General features: G+C 42.8%; 2 protein-coding genes across 2 annotated transcripts; both read right to left on the bottom strand.

The window, feature by feature from the left end:
- Window positions 1-1,148: 1,148 nt before the first annotated feature.
- Window positions 1,149-2,388, bottom strand: LOC134024785 (protein PHTF1-like). Its single transcript, XM_062467513.1, has 3 exons — window positions 2,308-2,388; window positions 1,530-1,655; window positions 1,149-1,305 (listed from the first exon to the last, which is right to left on the bottom strand). Exons 1-3 carry the CDS (start codon window positions 2,383-2,385, stop codon window positions 1,285-1,287), a joined length of 225 nt encoding a protein of 74 aa, XP_062323497.1. The 5' UTR covers window positions 2,386-2,388; the 3' UTR covers window positions 1,149-1,284.
- Window positions 2,389-12,107: 9,719 nt separating this feature from the next.
- On the bottom strand, window positions 12,108-13,817 carry LOC134024722 (protein PHTF1-like). Its single transcript, XM_062467384.1, has 3 exons — window positions 13,737-13,817; window positions 12,959-13,084; window positions 12,108-12,734 (listed from the first exon to the last, which is right to left on the bottom strand). Exons 1-3 carry the CDS (start codon window positions 13,812-13,814, stop codon window positions 12,714-12,716), a joined length of 225 nt encoding a protein of 74 aa, XP_062323368.1. The 5' UTR covers window positions 13,815-13,817; the 3' UTR covers window positions 12,108-12,713.
- Window positions 13,818-14,790: the final 973 nt, after the last annotated feature.

Genomic DNA, 14,790 nt, shown 5'->3' with positions numbered 1-14,790 from the left:
GTAGTCCTATTGTTATGTTGACTGTGTCTCATCTCTCATGTCTCTCTACTGCTACTCCAGAGGCCCAATGGATTCCTCCATCTGCTCTTTGGGGTCATTCTGTCCATCAGACCACCAGGACAGAGCTGGAGCCAGAGATCTGAGAACTTTTTATTAAGAATCAAGGTGCAGTCTCTTTCTCTCTGTCTCACACTCTTTCTTTCTCTCCCCTTCACACACTCTACCTGGACAGTGTTCACTGTGTCTTTGTAGATTTACAGTACTGAATGTTTTGGATGTCTCAATGTGTTCTCAGAGCCAGATGCAGTCATGGATGGACGCCATCTTTGATTTTGAGCACCATCTATATGGCTGTCCTGAGATTATGTCTGGAGAAGTCCTTGGGAACCTAGAAATGCAGGTGGAGTTCCTTTTGTCCTCCTTGGACTAGCAAGGTCTCACATTCTACAGCTCCAGAGCAGAACAGACGAGTCTACAGCCAATACCATCGTGGTCTGCATGAAGAAAACATACGCAGAACACTTGATCTGTGCCTTTTTGTGGATAGTATCTATCAAAGTAAAGAACTCAGATCAGACCGATAGAATCTTTCCAAATTGATGGTGTCTTTTAGGTACCTCAGCGATGTCTATGATTGTTTAATGCCTGCAACAACAGTGTGTATGGAGGACTCAATTGTTCAATGAAAGATGGCAGATTAAACTATATGTGCAAAAGTGTGGACACCAAAACATTGAGTGCTTTGCTTCATTCTTGGAAAGAGGAAAATGGCCAGATATGAAAAAAATCAGTTCCCATTCTCATTGTTTTTCATATCACATTGACAGAGAGTATGTTCTGGAAATCCTCAGTCAAAGTGCCCCCTGAACTTTAAAAAACAAGGATATAGAAACTTGTTGAATACAGTCTTTGATGAAACCCCCAGAACTGTGCAGGTATCATCATCAGATTATTCAGAGATGACAAGCCGTCCTTTTTCAAGGGTTGATGTACATTTTCCAGAAGGGTACAAATATTTTCGGTTTATTATGAAACTATTGCGTGACAAATTACACTATGGTGGGATGCCCCAGTCTGGGTAATTAATGACTGAAAAACTCACTGCCCCCAACATCCAACATTGAGCACCTTGAGAAGCAAGGGTGGAGGGTCAGTAGGTACGCACACTCTCAGAACAGACAGGCCAAAAGGTCAAAGGTCGGCTGGCCCCGTCTGGACAGGCATCAGGGGCTGGTCCAGTTTTCCAGTGTCCAACACTCAGTGGTTTGGTTTGGCACGTTCCCATCAAGGCTTGATCTTCCACAGCTGGGGGAACGGACGAGAAAGAGAGGAACAACACCAGCTCAAAGATTCCCTCTCGAAGAACGCTGTATGGTGAATGTTGACGCGCTCTACAGGGAGGTGCTAGGGCCTGTTTCCTGGGGAGCATTGCAACCTAGTTCTAGACTAACTCCTGCATTGGAGGTTGTACATTCGACATGCTCACTAATTGTAGACCAGTGGGGGGGAGGGAAGGGGGAGGAGCTCACCCTGATATTGAAGCCCAGCAGGTCGCTGACCACGGCGGACAGGGCTGACAGGATGACCACCCGGGTGATGTTGTACACCAGGGGGTTCACCGTCAGACCCAGCAGCCGGAAGGGGATGTCCAACTCCTGGGGGGAGGAGGGGAGTAAGGGGAGCGGGGATTGGGTTAGGGGAGGGGTTAGGAGGGTGGGTTGAGGGAGATGGGAATGGAGGGGGAGAGGGCAGACATGATAAAGCACGGAACGTATTGGAATCACAGACATAAAATACATTTAAGAAAATACAAGCTCTTTGGATCTTAAGTTGAATTCTGACTTGTTTTTGACAAAGTGAAAAAAGTATGTTAAATAATTTTTTGTAGATTTGCAAACGTTTAAAAAAAGCTTGTTTCACGTTAATATTATGGGTATTGTGTGTAGAATTTTGAGGAAAAAAATACATGTAATCCATTTTGGAATACACCTGTAAAGTGGAAAAAGTGAAGCGCCTTGAAAACCTTCCGGATGCACTTTAACTATCACACCTACCATGCATCAGTTAATTGAAAATGACACAGTTACAGTAGTTACAGTACTAACTTTGTAACAAATGAGTCAGTCCCTGGTGAAAGATGAAGACCAGTGATACAGGGGATGGGGATACAGTAGCTCAGTGGTAGTGACTGCTACTAGACCATAGGTTGCAGGTTCAAATCCCCCTCTGTACATTGCATGGATAAACCCGTCTGCAAACGGAATACATCTTAATATTTTAACAAGACGATTGCTGAGGGTTACTTACTTTCATGAGTTTAGTTGCGAGCTTCAGAACATTGTTCACTATGTTCAGTTCTTCTTTCTTGTTGGGCTTCTTTTCCATCTTGAGATACATGTTTATCTGGGGGAAGGAGCAGGAAACTAGCTGTGAGTAAGGGAGCGTGTGACCGAGTACATGTGTTTACATTTACATTTAGTCATTTAGCAGACGCTCTTATCCAGAGCAACTTACAGTAAGTACAGGGACATTCCCCCGAGGCAAGTAAGGTGAAGTGCCTTGCCCAAGGACACAACATCATTTGGCACGGCCGGGGAATCGAACCAGCAACCTTCTGATTACTAGCCCGATTCCCTAACCGCTCAGCCACCTGACTCCCAGTTTTTGTTTACTGAGTGTGCATGTGTGAGTGTGTGTGTCTGCATACAGAAGAATGCATCTGTGTGTGTGCGTGAGTGACTCAGCGAACGAGTGTTGTGTGGTCACTGTGTGTGTGCACGCGAGTTTGTAAATATGACTGTATGTGTGTGTATGTGTGTGTGTGTGAGAGAGAGAATGTTTGTAAATATGTGATTGTACATACTTTACGTCGCTGTAGGTGTGTGTAACACTTTTCTTAGCCATATGGGACATTTAATCAATATGAAGATAAACTAGAACCTGGGTTCCCAGCAGCTGAATTGTGAGCTGGCTGAAATATATAAACGCTTACCAATGAAGTGTAAATATGGCAATATCCAGTTACCGGTACTATTATTTTCAAGCCTCCACTAGAGAAACTTTACGATCAGTTTAAATCACCTATGACATTTCTCTAGAAACACATGAATGATGACAAAAGGAAATAATTGAAATACAACAAATATAAATATCAGTCTTCTTAAAAGTAGGCCTACTTCACTACCAAATTTGTAAATGCACCTTTCACTCAAAAATCACTTATGGTACTACCAATCACATCACAATAATATCAGAATATTAAACGTTCTTGTTTTGTTCAAACCATGCACAGAAGAGAACATTACACTATCCTTTCAGTCCTTGCAGAGTGCTCACAGTTCAGTCCCACACGTGTTACCCAAAAGAAAATACCAGAGCACAGGCTTATGTTGGAGCTCGTTCCGTAGGTGCACTTGAAACATGCCATAAATCATAGTAACAAAAATACAATATAAATGTTTACAAAATATTTTTTACATGCTTCACTAACTGTTTCTCTCACAGTGTGACAAGATACATTCAAATTAAAATACTTAAAATTAAAAAATGTTATACATTATTTATGAATGCTCCATAGCCAGGTCAGCTTCACTGAAATATTACTGTCAGCCTGAGGGTGGCACTGTTGTTTGGTGGAAACGCTAAAACAGCCAATACCTAAAGCATCACATCAGTGTCGTGCAGTCTGGGTAGGCAAGGTAGGCACTGCCAAACGTAAAAATGTTTATTAAATCATTTTATTTAATAAACTTGTATTTATATTTTTACAGTTTAGTCTTGCGATTTATATATGCAATATGTGTGTTATTCCAATTGTTTAGATGTTACGATGACAAATGTAGCAGTTGCATAATCTTTATACAACAAAAATTGTAGAATAAACAGCCATTCACTGCGGACGACAAGCGAAAAACTGATACTGTATTCTTCCAATGTACGTAGAAAAGCACAACTCTGCTGTGCCTTTGCACGTAAATATCGTAAATATGTTATGCCAGTAATCACCTACGTTACGTATCAAACATGGACCAATTAAAATCGAGATATTACTGGACATTTGCGCAGCTGGCGTCATTACACCAGCTACATTGTAAACGTAATCCCCGCGAAATTCAAGTCAAAATGACAGCAGCGGTGTCTGCCGATATCACAGAGTTGAGGAATTACTCCAAGATCGATTTTATTCAAAAAAGGAGTTAACAGCAAGAGGGAGGTCTACGCCAGACTTAAATGGACTACTGCAGCAAAAGGGACACATTTTTTTCGATCGTTTCAAACTGACTGGTATGGAATAAAAGATTGGCTATGTGGCTGTGCTAATAGTCAGCGGCTGTAGGCTACTGCTTGTACTGTTTACTGCGTTTACTGTTTTTTACATATTAGCCTAACAGTAGTGTGACCAGACGTCCTCTTTTACCCGGACATGTCCTCTTTTTGAGACCTAAAAAATGCTAAAAAATTCCAAAATTGTCCGGGATTTTGCCTCGTCGGATATGTGTTTCTCTGGGTCTTTCACAAACTACAAGTTTTGGATTTGAGATTCGAGTTTTTCACAAACTCAAATCTGGTCACCCTACCTAACAGTAAATTAGGTAATCTGGCTTTCATAACTCAGTGCCTAGCCTCTTACTGACATCACCGCACGTCAGTGGATCACATGAGGACGCTATCATCTTACATTTACATTTATTCATTTAGCAGACGCTTTTATCTAAAGCGACTTCCAAGAGAGAGCTTTACAAAGTGCATAGGTCACTGATAATAACAACAAGATAGCCCTAAAAACATTGCGGGTAGCCAAAACATGAAGCACATATTGTGAACAACCAAAATAAGTGCCAAAGGGAAGAACCATAAGAGCATGGAGTGTGGATGTGAGCCCGTCGAGGCAACGCCTCATGGTATGTCGAGGCAAACGCCTCAGTTGGTACGTCGAGCAAAGCCTCAGTTGGTATGTCGATACAGTGCCTCAGTTGGTATGTCGAGGCAACGCCTCAGTTGGTATGTCGATACAGTGCCTCACTTGGTATGTCGAGGCAACGCCTCCGTTTATGTTTATGTTTATTAAGGATCCCCAGTCTACACCGTAGTGGAGACTATTATTCCTGGGATTCAGGCAGAAAACATTACAATATAAATCATAACATGCAGTACAACATGATCAATGTTGATGAACAAAAACACAAACTTAGAAAACAACATTTACAGTAAAAATAAAATAACAAACAAAAACAGACTTAAAACATCATTGTTGTCTGTCCTAAAATAATAACCTAATCTACTCTAATTTCCTTTCTGATTATTGCTGCCTTAAGTTTCCTTTTGAAATCACATGTATTTCTTGTTAGAGTCAAATATGAGGGGAGCACATTCCAGTATGCAATAGCTCTGTTTATTACCGTTTTCTTAAGTGCATTGGTTCTGGGTAGAGGAAGAGTAAAGTGACCACTTAGTGCCTGTCGAGTATTAATACTATGTATCTCATTTACACGTGATAGCTGTAGAGACAAACTGACGGGTTTCTGTGAGAAATATACATTATTTAAGAACAGAATAAGACTGCATGCCAGTCTTTCATCCACCCTCATCCATGACAGCCTGGCATGCATATCCTCCACACTACTCCTGACAGAGCAGTCAAGTGTTAGTCTTGCCGCTCTGTTCGGAGCAAGCTGAAGTTTATTAAGTTGTCCTGAGAGAATATTTAGAACCTATTACCATGCATTTAGTTTTTAAAACATTCAACTTCATCTTATTTTCCAAGATCCATTCAGAAACCAGCTTTAACTCTAGTTGAAGCACCTCATTACAGTTTTTCACAATTGTTAACACACAAAAAGCAAAACTTTGGTACAATTTTCACAACCTTGATGGGAACATCACTTTGTGTGCTGCAATGGGTTGAGCAGGCCCGTTGACAGTACTGTACTGTTCAGAAATAAAACTTTTTTTGCCGCATATGTGTGCTGTTTTATGTTTGAAAAAATTAGGCCTACACTGAGACTTTTTACAAAAGTTGAAATGGCTGATTCCCCAGAGTCATTCGTACGGTGTGTTCCATTTCTAGAATTGTGTTTTCAATTTTGCACTACTGTGTGCTGTGAATGCTTGGTAGTGCATTTTGTGAACAGGTAAGAGATTTGATGGCAAAGAGTCATCTTGCAAAGGAGTGTCAGGTTTAGCATTTTGTGTGTGAGGTTTTCAGTTTTGTGTGTGCAGTTTTGAGAAAGCCGTTATTGTTTTGAGAAACGTGTGTTAACAATTGTGAAAAACTGTAATGTGTTACTGTAATTTATTATGTTCCTTTGATATCACATTGGAATACTTGAAAGCGGACTAGTTTAATTTGTAAACAACAACTTGATTTTTTTTTCACACATGATGGACATTATGTCACAATGAGCCTTGCAATTATGATGTCATCTACAACTTGAGCTTTAAGTCGAAGTTTCAGAGTTTTCAGTTAGATCATGAAATAGCAGAGTTAGTTTCTCATTACAGATAGCAATAGTTATTTGATTATTTACATTTGAGATCAAAACAATTTATTGGCTTAATGGGTCAGGCCCAAAGTGACCCAGGGGTCTCTACGAAGAGACCTCAAAAAGAAAAAGTTAAAAAAAAGAGAAGTGGAGAGTCACTTACAAGATTTCTTCACCTATTCTCCCTTCTGACTTGTTGTGTGTCTATGAAAAGAAAGTCTGCCTCCTCAGCGAAGACAAACGATGATACAGATTATGGTAAGTGTTTAAGGAGCCCTTGGACAACTAGTTGCCGGATAACAAACACAATTCACGATACATCGCTAATTCCATTCTTTTTTGTGTTCAAACTATCAGAAAGTTCCCTCTCAGCTGATGGCGATAGACACCGTCTGATGAAGGTAGAGAAAGTCACGAAGAAGGCCAAGTCAAACAAACGTAAACTAAAGCCTCTGAAACAGATCTTTGGGCAGTGGAGAAAGAGCCCTCAGTCCCCCACAGGAAAGGACAAAGACTGTACAGTTGAGCAACAAAACCTACTACGTATCACATCCTATCTCTGGTTACAGTTTATACCTGTTTGATTTAAATAATGCTCCTAAAGGCCTAAACATTTTGACCTTTTCAGTCGAGGCAAAGATCTTCAGACCAGGGCCAAACTCCAGACCACTCACCAAGATCAAGGTTTAATTCTTCAGAGAATGGCCAATGCAGAAGAACCAGCACTGTAAGACAACACAACCTACTAGATTGTATCTCACCATTAATGGATGCTTGTTCATACCAATTCCTTTATCCCCCATCACAATGGAATCGGGAGGACAGTATGGATCGGTCTCCATGTGTGCATCAGGTTGTCACACAGTAATGTGCACTTTAATCCACTAGGGGGCGGTCTGGTCACTGACTGACCCAAGGGTGGAACTACAGTACATCACTGGCGGGGGGACAACATGATTACTGTTTGCTTGTTTCATGCTGGACTGTCATTAAAAACCTCCTCCACCTACTGTCCTCTTCCTCCTCAGGTCATTGAGGAGGAGCTGCTGCTCCCTCTGTTCAGCCCTCTGTCTGGACCACTGGTCCTTTACAGGCCAGTGTGGCTTCCTGTAAGTCTCCTCTGTTTGGGGTTAGCGGTTTGAGAGGGTGCATAGACGTATCACTAAGAACATGGGCAAATAGCAATAGCTAGTTATGTCATCGTAACACACTGATAATATACTCGACACAAATAACGATTTTCCATACAAGTCCTAAGATTCTCTAACTTTTCTCTCTGCCATGAAGGCTCCTTCACCCATGCCGGTTCTCAAACTGACTCATGCTGGGAAGCTGGTACTGAGCATCTTAATATCTCTGGACAATCTGGTAACTATTTCACTCCACATTCCATATTCTTAGTCCATTATTTACTGTCTGGAGATTTAAAAATAATAATAAACTGGCTTAAATCATTAAGTCACCCTCAACCAAGATGATGTACTTGATTGTCTTAATATCTTCCCTGCCACAGACTTTCTTCAAGGCCCCTGTTTGGCCCAAACAGTTTCCCAAAGTGTACCTCACCGTAGCTGGGAAAATGACTTTGGAGGCTTTGACCCTTTCCAGAGGACAGGTAATCTTAGTAACATCGAAATAAACTGAATGAGAAGCCCAAACTATTAGCATCTACACTTATTTGTATGCCACGGCAGTACAATGAAAACCAAAACAGACAGGATTGAAAGGATTGTTTCAAAGGACAGTGTGTTAAATTGCAAGTTAGGGTGACTGTTTGGCTCTTGTTGTGCAGCCTGTCTTGCCTGAGCCGGAGAAGGACGCCTCTTCCCTGAGTGAGGAGAAATCTAAGAGGTTCCACAAGGAGGAACTCTTTGAGGAGGACCTACCCCTCATGGATACTTGGAACGGCTCAGTTTTCACGAACACCAGGCGCAATACTGGACGACTGCAGGTAATTCAGACAACTCTGTCATGTGGACTTCTCTGATTCTGTATTGACCACTACACACACACACACACACAACGGTAACGTGGTAGTGTGGAAACGCACTTAATGAGTCAGCCCTGTCTGCGAGTTACAAGCTCTAATCTCAACCTTGGAACAAAGGATGTCTTTTCGGTCTGTTGGTATGTTTGGCTTAGCAATTAGGAGACTGAAGTTCAATCCCCAACATGTTGCATTTATATTAAGGGAACCCTCTCTTTACAGACCCTGGAGGAGGTTGAGCAGAAGATCAGTGTAGTCATGGACCAACGGACCCAGCTGTGGTGGAAGAGACAGCTCCACATTGACTTTCTGACCCCTGAGGTGAGAGAATACTGAGGACTGAACAGGCCACCAACCAGAGCATCTGGCTGATCCTACGGTTCCTGGAGGAAACTGAATGTATTCCTGTGTGTCTTTTTCAGGGATTGGTGGCTGTGTCTACCATCAAACAGGAGGTCACAGGGGTGCAGGTCAGTCGAACACCTAATGTTCACAAGCGGACATCAACGCTGCTTCAGTGTTGACAGCTTGACACAGATTTGATATCAGTTAGTAATAAACTGATGAGTTCTGCTTTGTCCTCCCTAGTTACTCGATAGAGAGATGAGTCACGTGACGTCCTACTGCATCAACACAAGAAAGGAGTTCTTGTACTTTGAGGATGGCCAGGTGCACGACACTATCCTTGTCGAAACGTCTTGTTCGGTTGAGAGTCGTCACTGTTTAACGGTGTACTAAACGTCTAAAGATGTTCTGTGTTTCCTAACCACAGGAGGTGGACGTGAAGACCACTTTCGAGGGCTTCGCCGAGGCAGCAGGTGAGACACGGACGGCGAGCTGGTCTCGCTCCAACACAGAGTCCACCTTCAGTGACCCTCCTCCACCTCGCTCTCCTCACGGCTCTCCTCCTCCCCCGGCTCCTTCTCCCCACTTTGACGACACTCCTCAGGTAAAATGTCTTTCCATTTACATGGGCTTGTACCTCTGCCAGTGACTCCACTGGCCACTGAGTGAAAGGTGCCTTGAGATTGAGACAAATGTTGCTTTTGTGTTGCAGGATATTGAGGAGGACATTGTGGAGGAACCAATTGTGGAGGTGCCCCTGATGCAGTAAGTTCTATAGGAATACTGGATGAAAATAGTCCTGCTACTCTCCTGTGTACAGAATGAAACCTAAAGTGCTTCTTCAGTACATCTCACGATATCAATGAGTATTTCATTTTCTTGATACAGAAGCTATTTTGCCTACAAAGGGACCACAGATTTTGAGGGTAAACTGGCTGCCCTCCGCAATACCTTTAAGGTAACGAGAAACAGTATTTGTCATGAGTCTCTACATTTTACTTCATGTAGATACAGTGTCCCGATGGTTCTCCAATATTTTCCAGGATCTGACCAACACCAACAATTCCCTTAACTACATCAGCCATGCTGGGCGGATGGTTCTTGGTCTACTGGTTCAGCTCAATAACCAGGTAACTACAGAATTCACAATACCGCGAGAGAAAGAGAGAGGGCAATGAGTCTTAGTGTTTTGAACTCAATAAGAAGTTTGAGGTGTGAGTTTTATTACGTTTCTGTTTTGAGGATGTGAGGGACTTTCAGCAAGCCTATGACCGCCTGGTCTCCTTCATCAATGAGCCAGGAAACAGACAGGCTATGATGGAGGAAATTAGCCAATCAGGAGTAGGTGTAGCCAGACAGCAGATCAGATTCCAGTCATTCCATAGCAATGAATGAGGTTATGATGTAGGTTTTTGATCTTTTTGTCATTTTGTGTCACACTGTTCTTTAAAATATGTACTTGTTTGATTTCAGATCACCCAAATCAATTTCCTTGATTTGTTCTTTGAAATGATCCTGCTCGGCCTTTTGGAGGGCAAGACAGTCCATGCTACCCCAGTAAGAGACACAAACATAATAGTGTAATCTTATTGGCTGGTCCAACCCACCATTCTGTAGTCCTATTGTTATGTTGACTGTGTCTCATCTCTCATGTCTCTCTACTGCTACTCCAGAGGCCCAATGGATTCCTCCATCTGCTCTTTGGGGTCATTCTGTCCATCAGACCACCAGGACAGAGCTGGAGCCAGAGATCTGAGAACTTTTTATTAAGAATCAAGGTGCAGTCTCTTTCTCTCTGTCTCACACTCTTTCTTTCTCTCCCCTTCACACACTCTACCTGGACAGTGTTCACTGTGTCTTTGTAGATTTACAGTACTGAATGTTTTGGATGTCTCAATGTGTTCTCAGAGCCAGATGCAGTCATGGATGGACGCCATCTTTGATTTTGAGCACCATCTATATGGCTGTCCTGAGATTATGTCTGGAGAAGTCCTTGGGAACCTAGAAATGCAGGTGGAGTTCCTTTTGTCCTCCTTGGACTAGCAAGGTCTCACATTCTACAGCTCCAGAGCAGAACAGACGAGTCTACAGCCAATACCATCGTGGTCTGCATGAAGAAAACATACGCAGAACACTTGATCTGTGCCTTTTTGTGGATAGTATCTATCAAAGTAAAGAACTCAGATCAGACCGATAGAATCTTTCCAAATTGATGGTGTCTTTTAGGTACCTCAGCGATGTCTATGATTGTTTAATGCCTGCAACAACAGTGTGTATGGAGGACTCAATTGTTCAATGAAAGATGGCAGATTAAACTATATGTGCAAAAGTGTGGACACCAAAACATTGAGTGCTTTGCTTCATTCTTGGAAAGAGGAAAATGGCCAGATATGAAAAAAATCAGTTCCCATTCTCATTGTTTTTCATATCACATTGACAGAGAGTATGTTCTGGAAATCCTCAGTCAAAGTGCCCCCTGAACTTTAAAAAACAAGGATATAGAAACTTGTTGAATACAGTCTTTGATGAAACCCCCAGAACTGTGCAGGTATCATCATCAGATTATTCAGAGATGACAAGCCGTCCTTTTTCAAGGGTTGATGTACATTTTCCAGAAGGGTACAAATATTTTCGGTTTATTATGAAACTATTGCGTGACAAATTACACTATGGTGGGATGCCCCAGTCTGGGTAATTAATGACTGAAAAACTCACTGCCCCCAACATCCAACATCCTCTTGTGTTTACTCACTTCTCCATCTTTAGTGGAAGTCACTAAATAAACAGCTTCTAAATGTATATTACACATCTTCCCAGAGCCTGCTGGGATATTATTGCAGAGGCAAATAAAGCATTAACTAAACACAGACAAGTCAGCTGTTCTTAAAAAAAGGACAATTTATTTATCTTCCAAAAGATTGAGGCAAACATTCCTATTATGTTGCACGTACAAAATCATCTCGCCTGTGCATAGTATCTTTGATGAATATTGGTCTTCAATACAAAAGCAATCGATTTCGCCCCAAGAATGTAGTTCTGTAGATACCACTCGGCAAGTAATTGCAACGCTGAAACTGCAAATAAATAAAGCGCTCTGGTTCCCCTTAAATAAAAAGAAGCATCAATGCAGTTAATAACATCTTGTTAATCCGTGTAGTGTTTCGCTGACATCGCTTTCACATTTTAGCAGATGGAGCACAGTGACCTAGTCTACATACCGTTGCGTAACCTCGATGACGCCTAAAACGTCACACATGGTCACGCCATAACCGTGACGTTTTGATTTCACTACCGGTAATATGCCACTGCAGAATTCCACCACCACCGCCTATTTTGGATCTAGAACACATTCATTTGTCTTAACCAAACAATCACACAACCCATTTTTTGGGGAAAGGCACCCATTGGCAACTAGTTTGACAGACGAGAAGCCAGAGAAGGAAGACTGGTAAGAGTGATGTTCAGGCGTCTTGGCGCTGGTCTGGCCAGCCAGCGGCTGCTGTGACATGCTAGGGACGAAGGGGACACCGAGGTACGGTAGTCATGGCAACCCGAGTAGCATCCATCCCAACAAGAGATAACAGGGACAGCCAGCGTTGTCCAGGACATCCATCAGGGACAGCTAACAGAGTGTCCAGGGAGAGCTAGCAGCATCCAGGGACAGGGAGAAGGGATTTGTCACAGAGGGGCCGAAGCGAGCGGTGGTCCAGGGAGATCTGGTGCTCCGAGGGGCCAGGGAAGCTACGGAGAAGCAAGGGTGGAGGGTCAGTAGGTACGCACACTCTCAGAACAGACAGGCCAAAAGGTCAAAGGTCGGCTGGCCCCGTCTGGACAGGCATCAGGGGCTGGTCCAGTTTTCCAGTGTCCAACACTCAGTGGTTTGGTTTGGCACGTTCCCATCAAGGCTTGATCTTCCACAGCTGGGGGAACGGACGAGAAAGAGAGGAACAACACCAGCTCAAAGATTCCCTCTCGAAGAACGCTGTATGGTGAATGTTGACGCGCTCTACAGGGAGGTGCTAGGGCCTGTTTCCTGGGGAGCATTGCAACCTAGTTCTAGACTAACTCCTGCATTGGAGGTTGTACATTCGACATGCTCACTAATTGTAGACCAGTGGGGGGGAGGGAAGGGGGAGGAGCTCACCCTGATATTGAAGCCCAGCAGGTCGCTGACCACGGCGGACAGGGCTGACAGGATGACCACCCGGGTGATGTTGTACACCAGGGGGTTCACCGTCAGACCCAGCAGCCGGAAGGGGATGTCCAACTCCTGGGGGGAGGAGGGGAGTAAGGGGAGCGGGGATTGGGTTAGGGGAGGGGTTAGGAGGGTGGGTTGAGGGAGATGGGAATGGAGGGGGAGAGGGCAGACATGATAAAGCACGGAACGTATTGGAATCACAGACATAAAATACATTTAAGAAAATACAAGCTCTTTGGATCTTAAGTTGAATTCTGACTTGTTTTTGACAAAGTGAAAAAAGTATGTTAAATAATTTTTTGTAGATTTGCAAACGTTTAAAAAAAGCTTGTTTCACGTTAATATTATGGGTATTGTGTGTAGAATTTTGAGGAAAAAAATACATGTAATCCATTTTGGAATACACCTGTAAAGTGGAAAAAGTGAAGCGCCTTGAAAACCTTCCGGATGCACTTTAACTATCACACCTACCATGCATCAGTTAATTGAAAATGACACAGTTACAGTAGTTACAGTACTAACTTTGTAACAAATGAGTCAGTCCCTGGTGAAAGATGAAGACCAGTGATACAGGGGATGGGGATACAGTAGCTCAGTGGTAGTGACTGCTACTAGACCATAGGTTGCAGGTTCAAATCCCCCTCTGTACATTGCATGGATAAACCCGTCTGCAAACGGAATACATCTTAATATTTTAACAAGACGATTGCTGAGGGTTACTTACTTTCATGAGTTTAGTTGCGAGCTTCAGAACATTGTTCACTATGTTCAGTTCTTCTTTCTTGTTGGGCTTCTTTTCCATCTTGAGATACATGTTTATCTGGGGGAAGGAGCAGGAAACTAGCTGTGAGTAAGGGAGCGTGTGTGACCGAGTACATGTGTTTACATTTACATTTAGTCATTTAGCAGACGCTCTTATCCAGAGCAACTTACAGTAAGTACAGGGACATTCCCCCGAGGCAAGTAAGGTGAAGTGCCTTGCCCAAGGACACAACATCATTTGGCACGGCCGGGGAATCGAACCAGCAACCTTCTGATTACTAGCCCGATTCCCTAACCGCTCAGCCACCTGACTCCCAGTTTTTGTTTACTGAGTGTGCATGTGTGAGTGTGTGTGTCTGCATACAGAAGAATGCATCTGTGTGTGTGCGTGAGTGACTCAGCGAACGAGTGTTGTGTGGTCACTGTGTGTGTGCACGCGAGTTTGTAAATATGACTGTATGTGTGTGTATGTGTGTGTGTGAGAGAGAGAGAATGTTTGTAAATATGTGATTGTACATACTTTACGTCGCTGTAGGTGTGTGTAACACTTTTCTTAGCCATATGGGACATTTAATCAATATAAAGATAAACTAGAACCTGGGTTCCCAGCAGCTGAATTGTGAGCTGGCTGAAATATATAAACGCTTACCAATGAAGTGTAAATATGGCAATATCCAGTTACCGGTACTATTATTTTCAAGCCTCCACTAGAGAAACTTTACGATCAGTTTAAATCACCTATGACATTTCTCTAGAAACACATGAATGATGACAAAAGGAAATAATTGAAATACAACAAATATAAATATCAGTCTTCTTAAAGGTAGGCCTACTTCACTACCAAATTTGTAAATGCACCTTTCACTCAAAAATCACTTATGGTACTACCAATCACATCACAATAATATCAGAATATTAAACGTTCTTGTTTTGTTCAAACCATGCACAGAAGAGAACATTACACTATCCTTTCAGTCCTTGCAGAGTGCTCACAGTTCAGTCCCACACGTGTTACC

Source organism: Osmerus eperlanus, chromosome 1 (assembly GCF_963692335.1).
Source record: "Osmerus eperlanus chromosome 1, fOsmEpe2.1, whole genome shotgun sequence".
Taxonomy (NCBI): domain Eukaryota; kingdom Metazoa; phylum Chordata; class Actinopteri; order Osmeriformes; family Osmeridae; genus Osmerus; species Osmerus eperlanus.
Note: the sequence above shows the minus strand (reverse complement) of the source record. Positions and strands in the feature narration are given on the sequence as shown.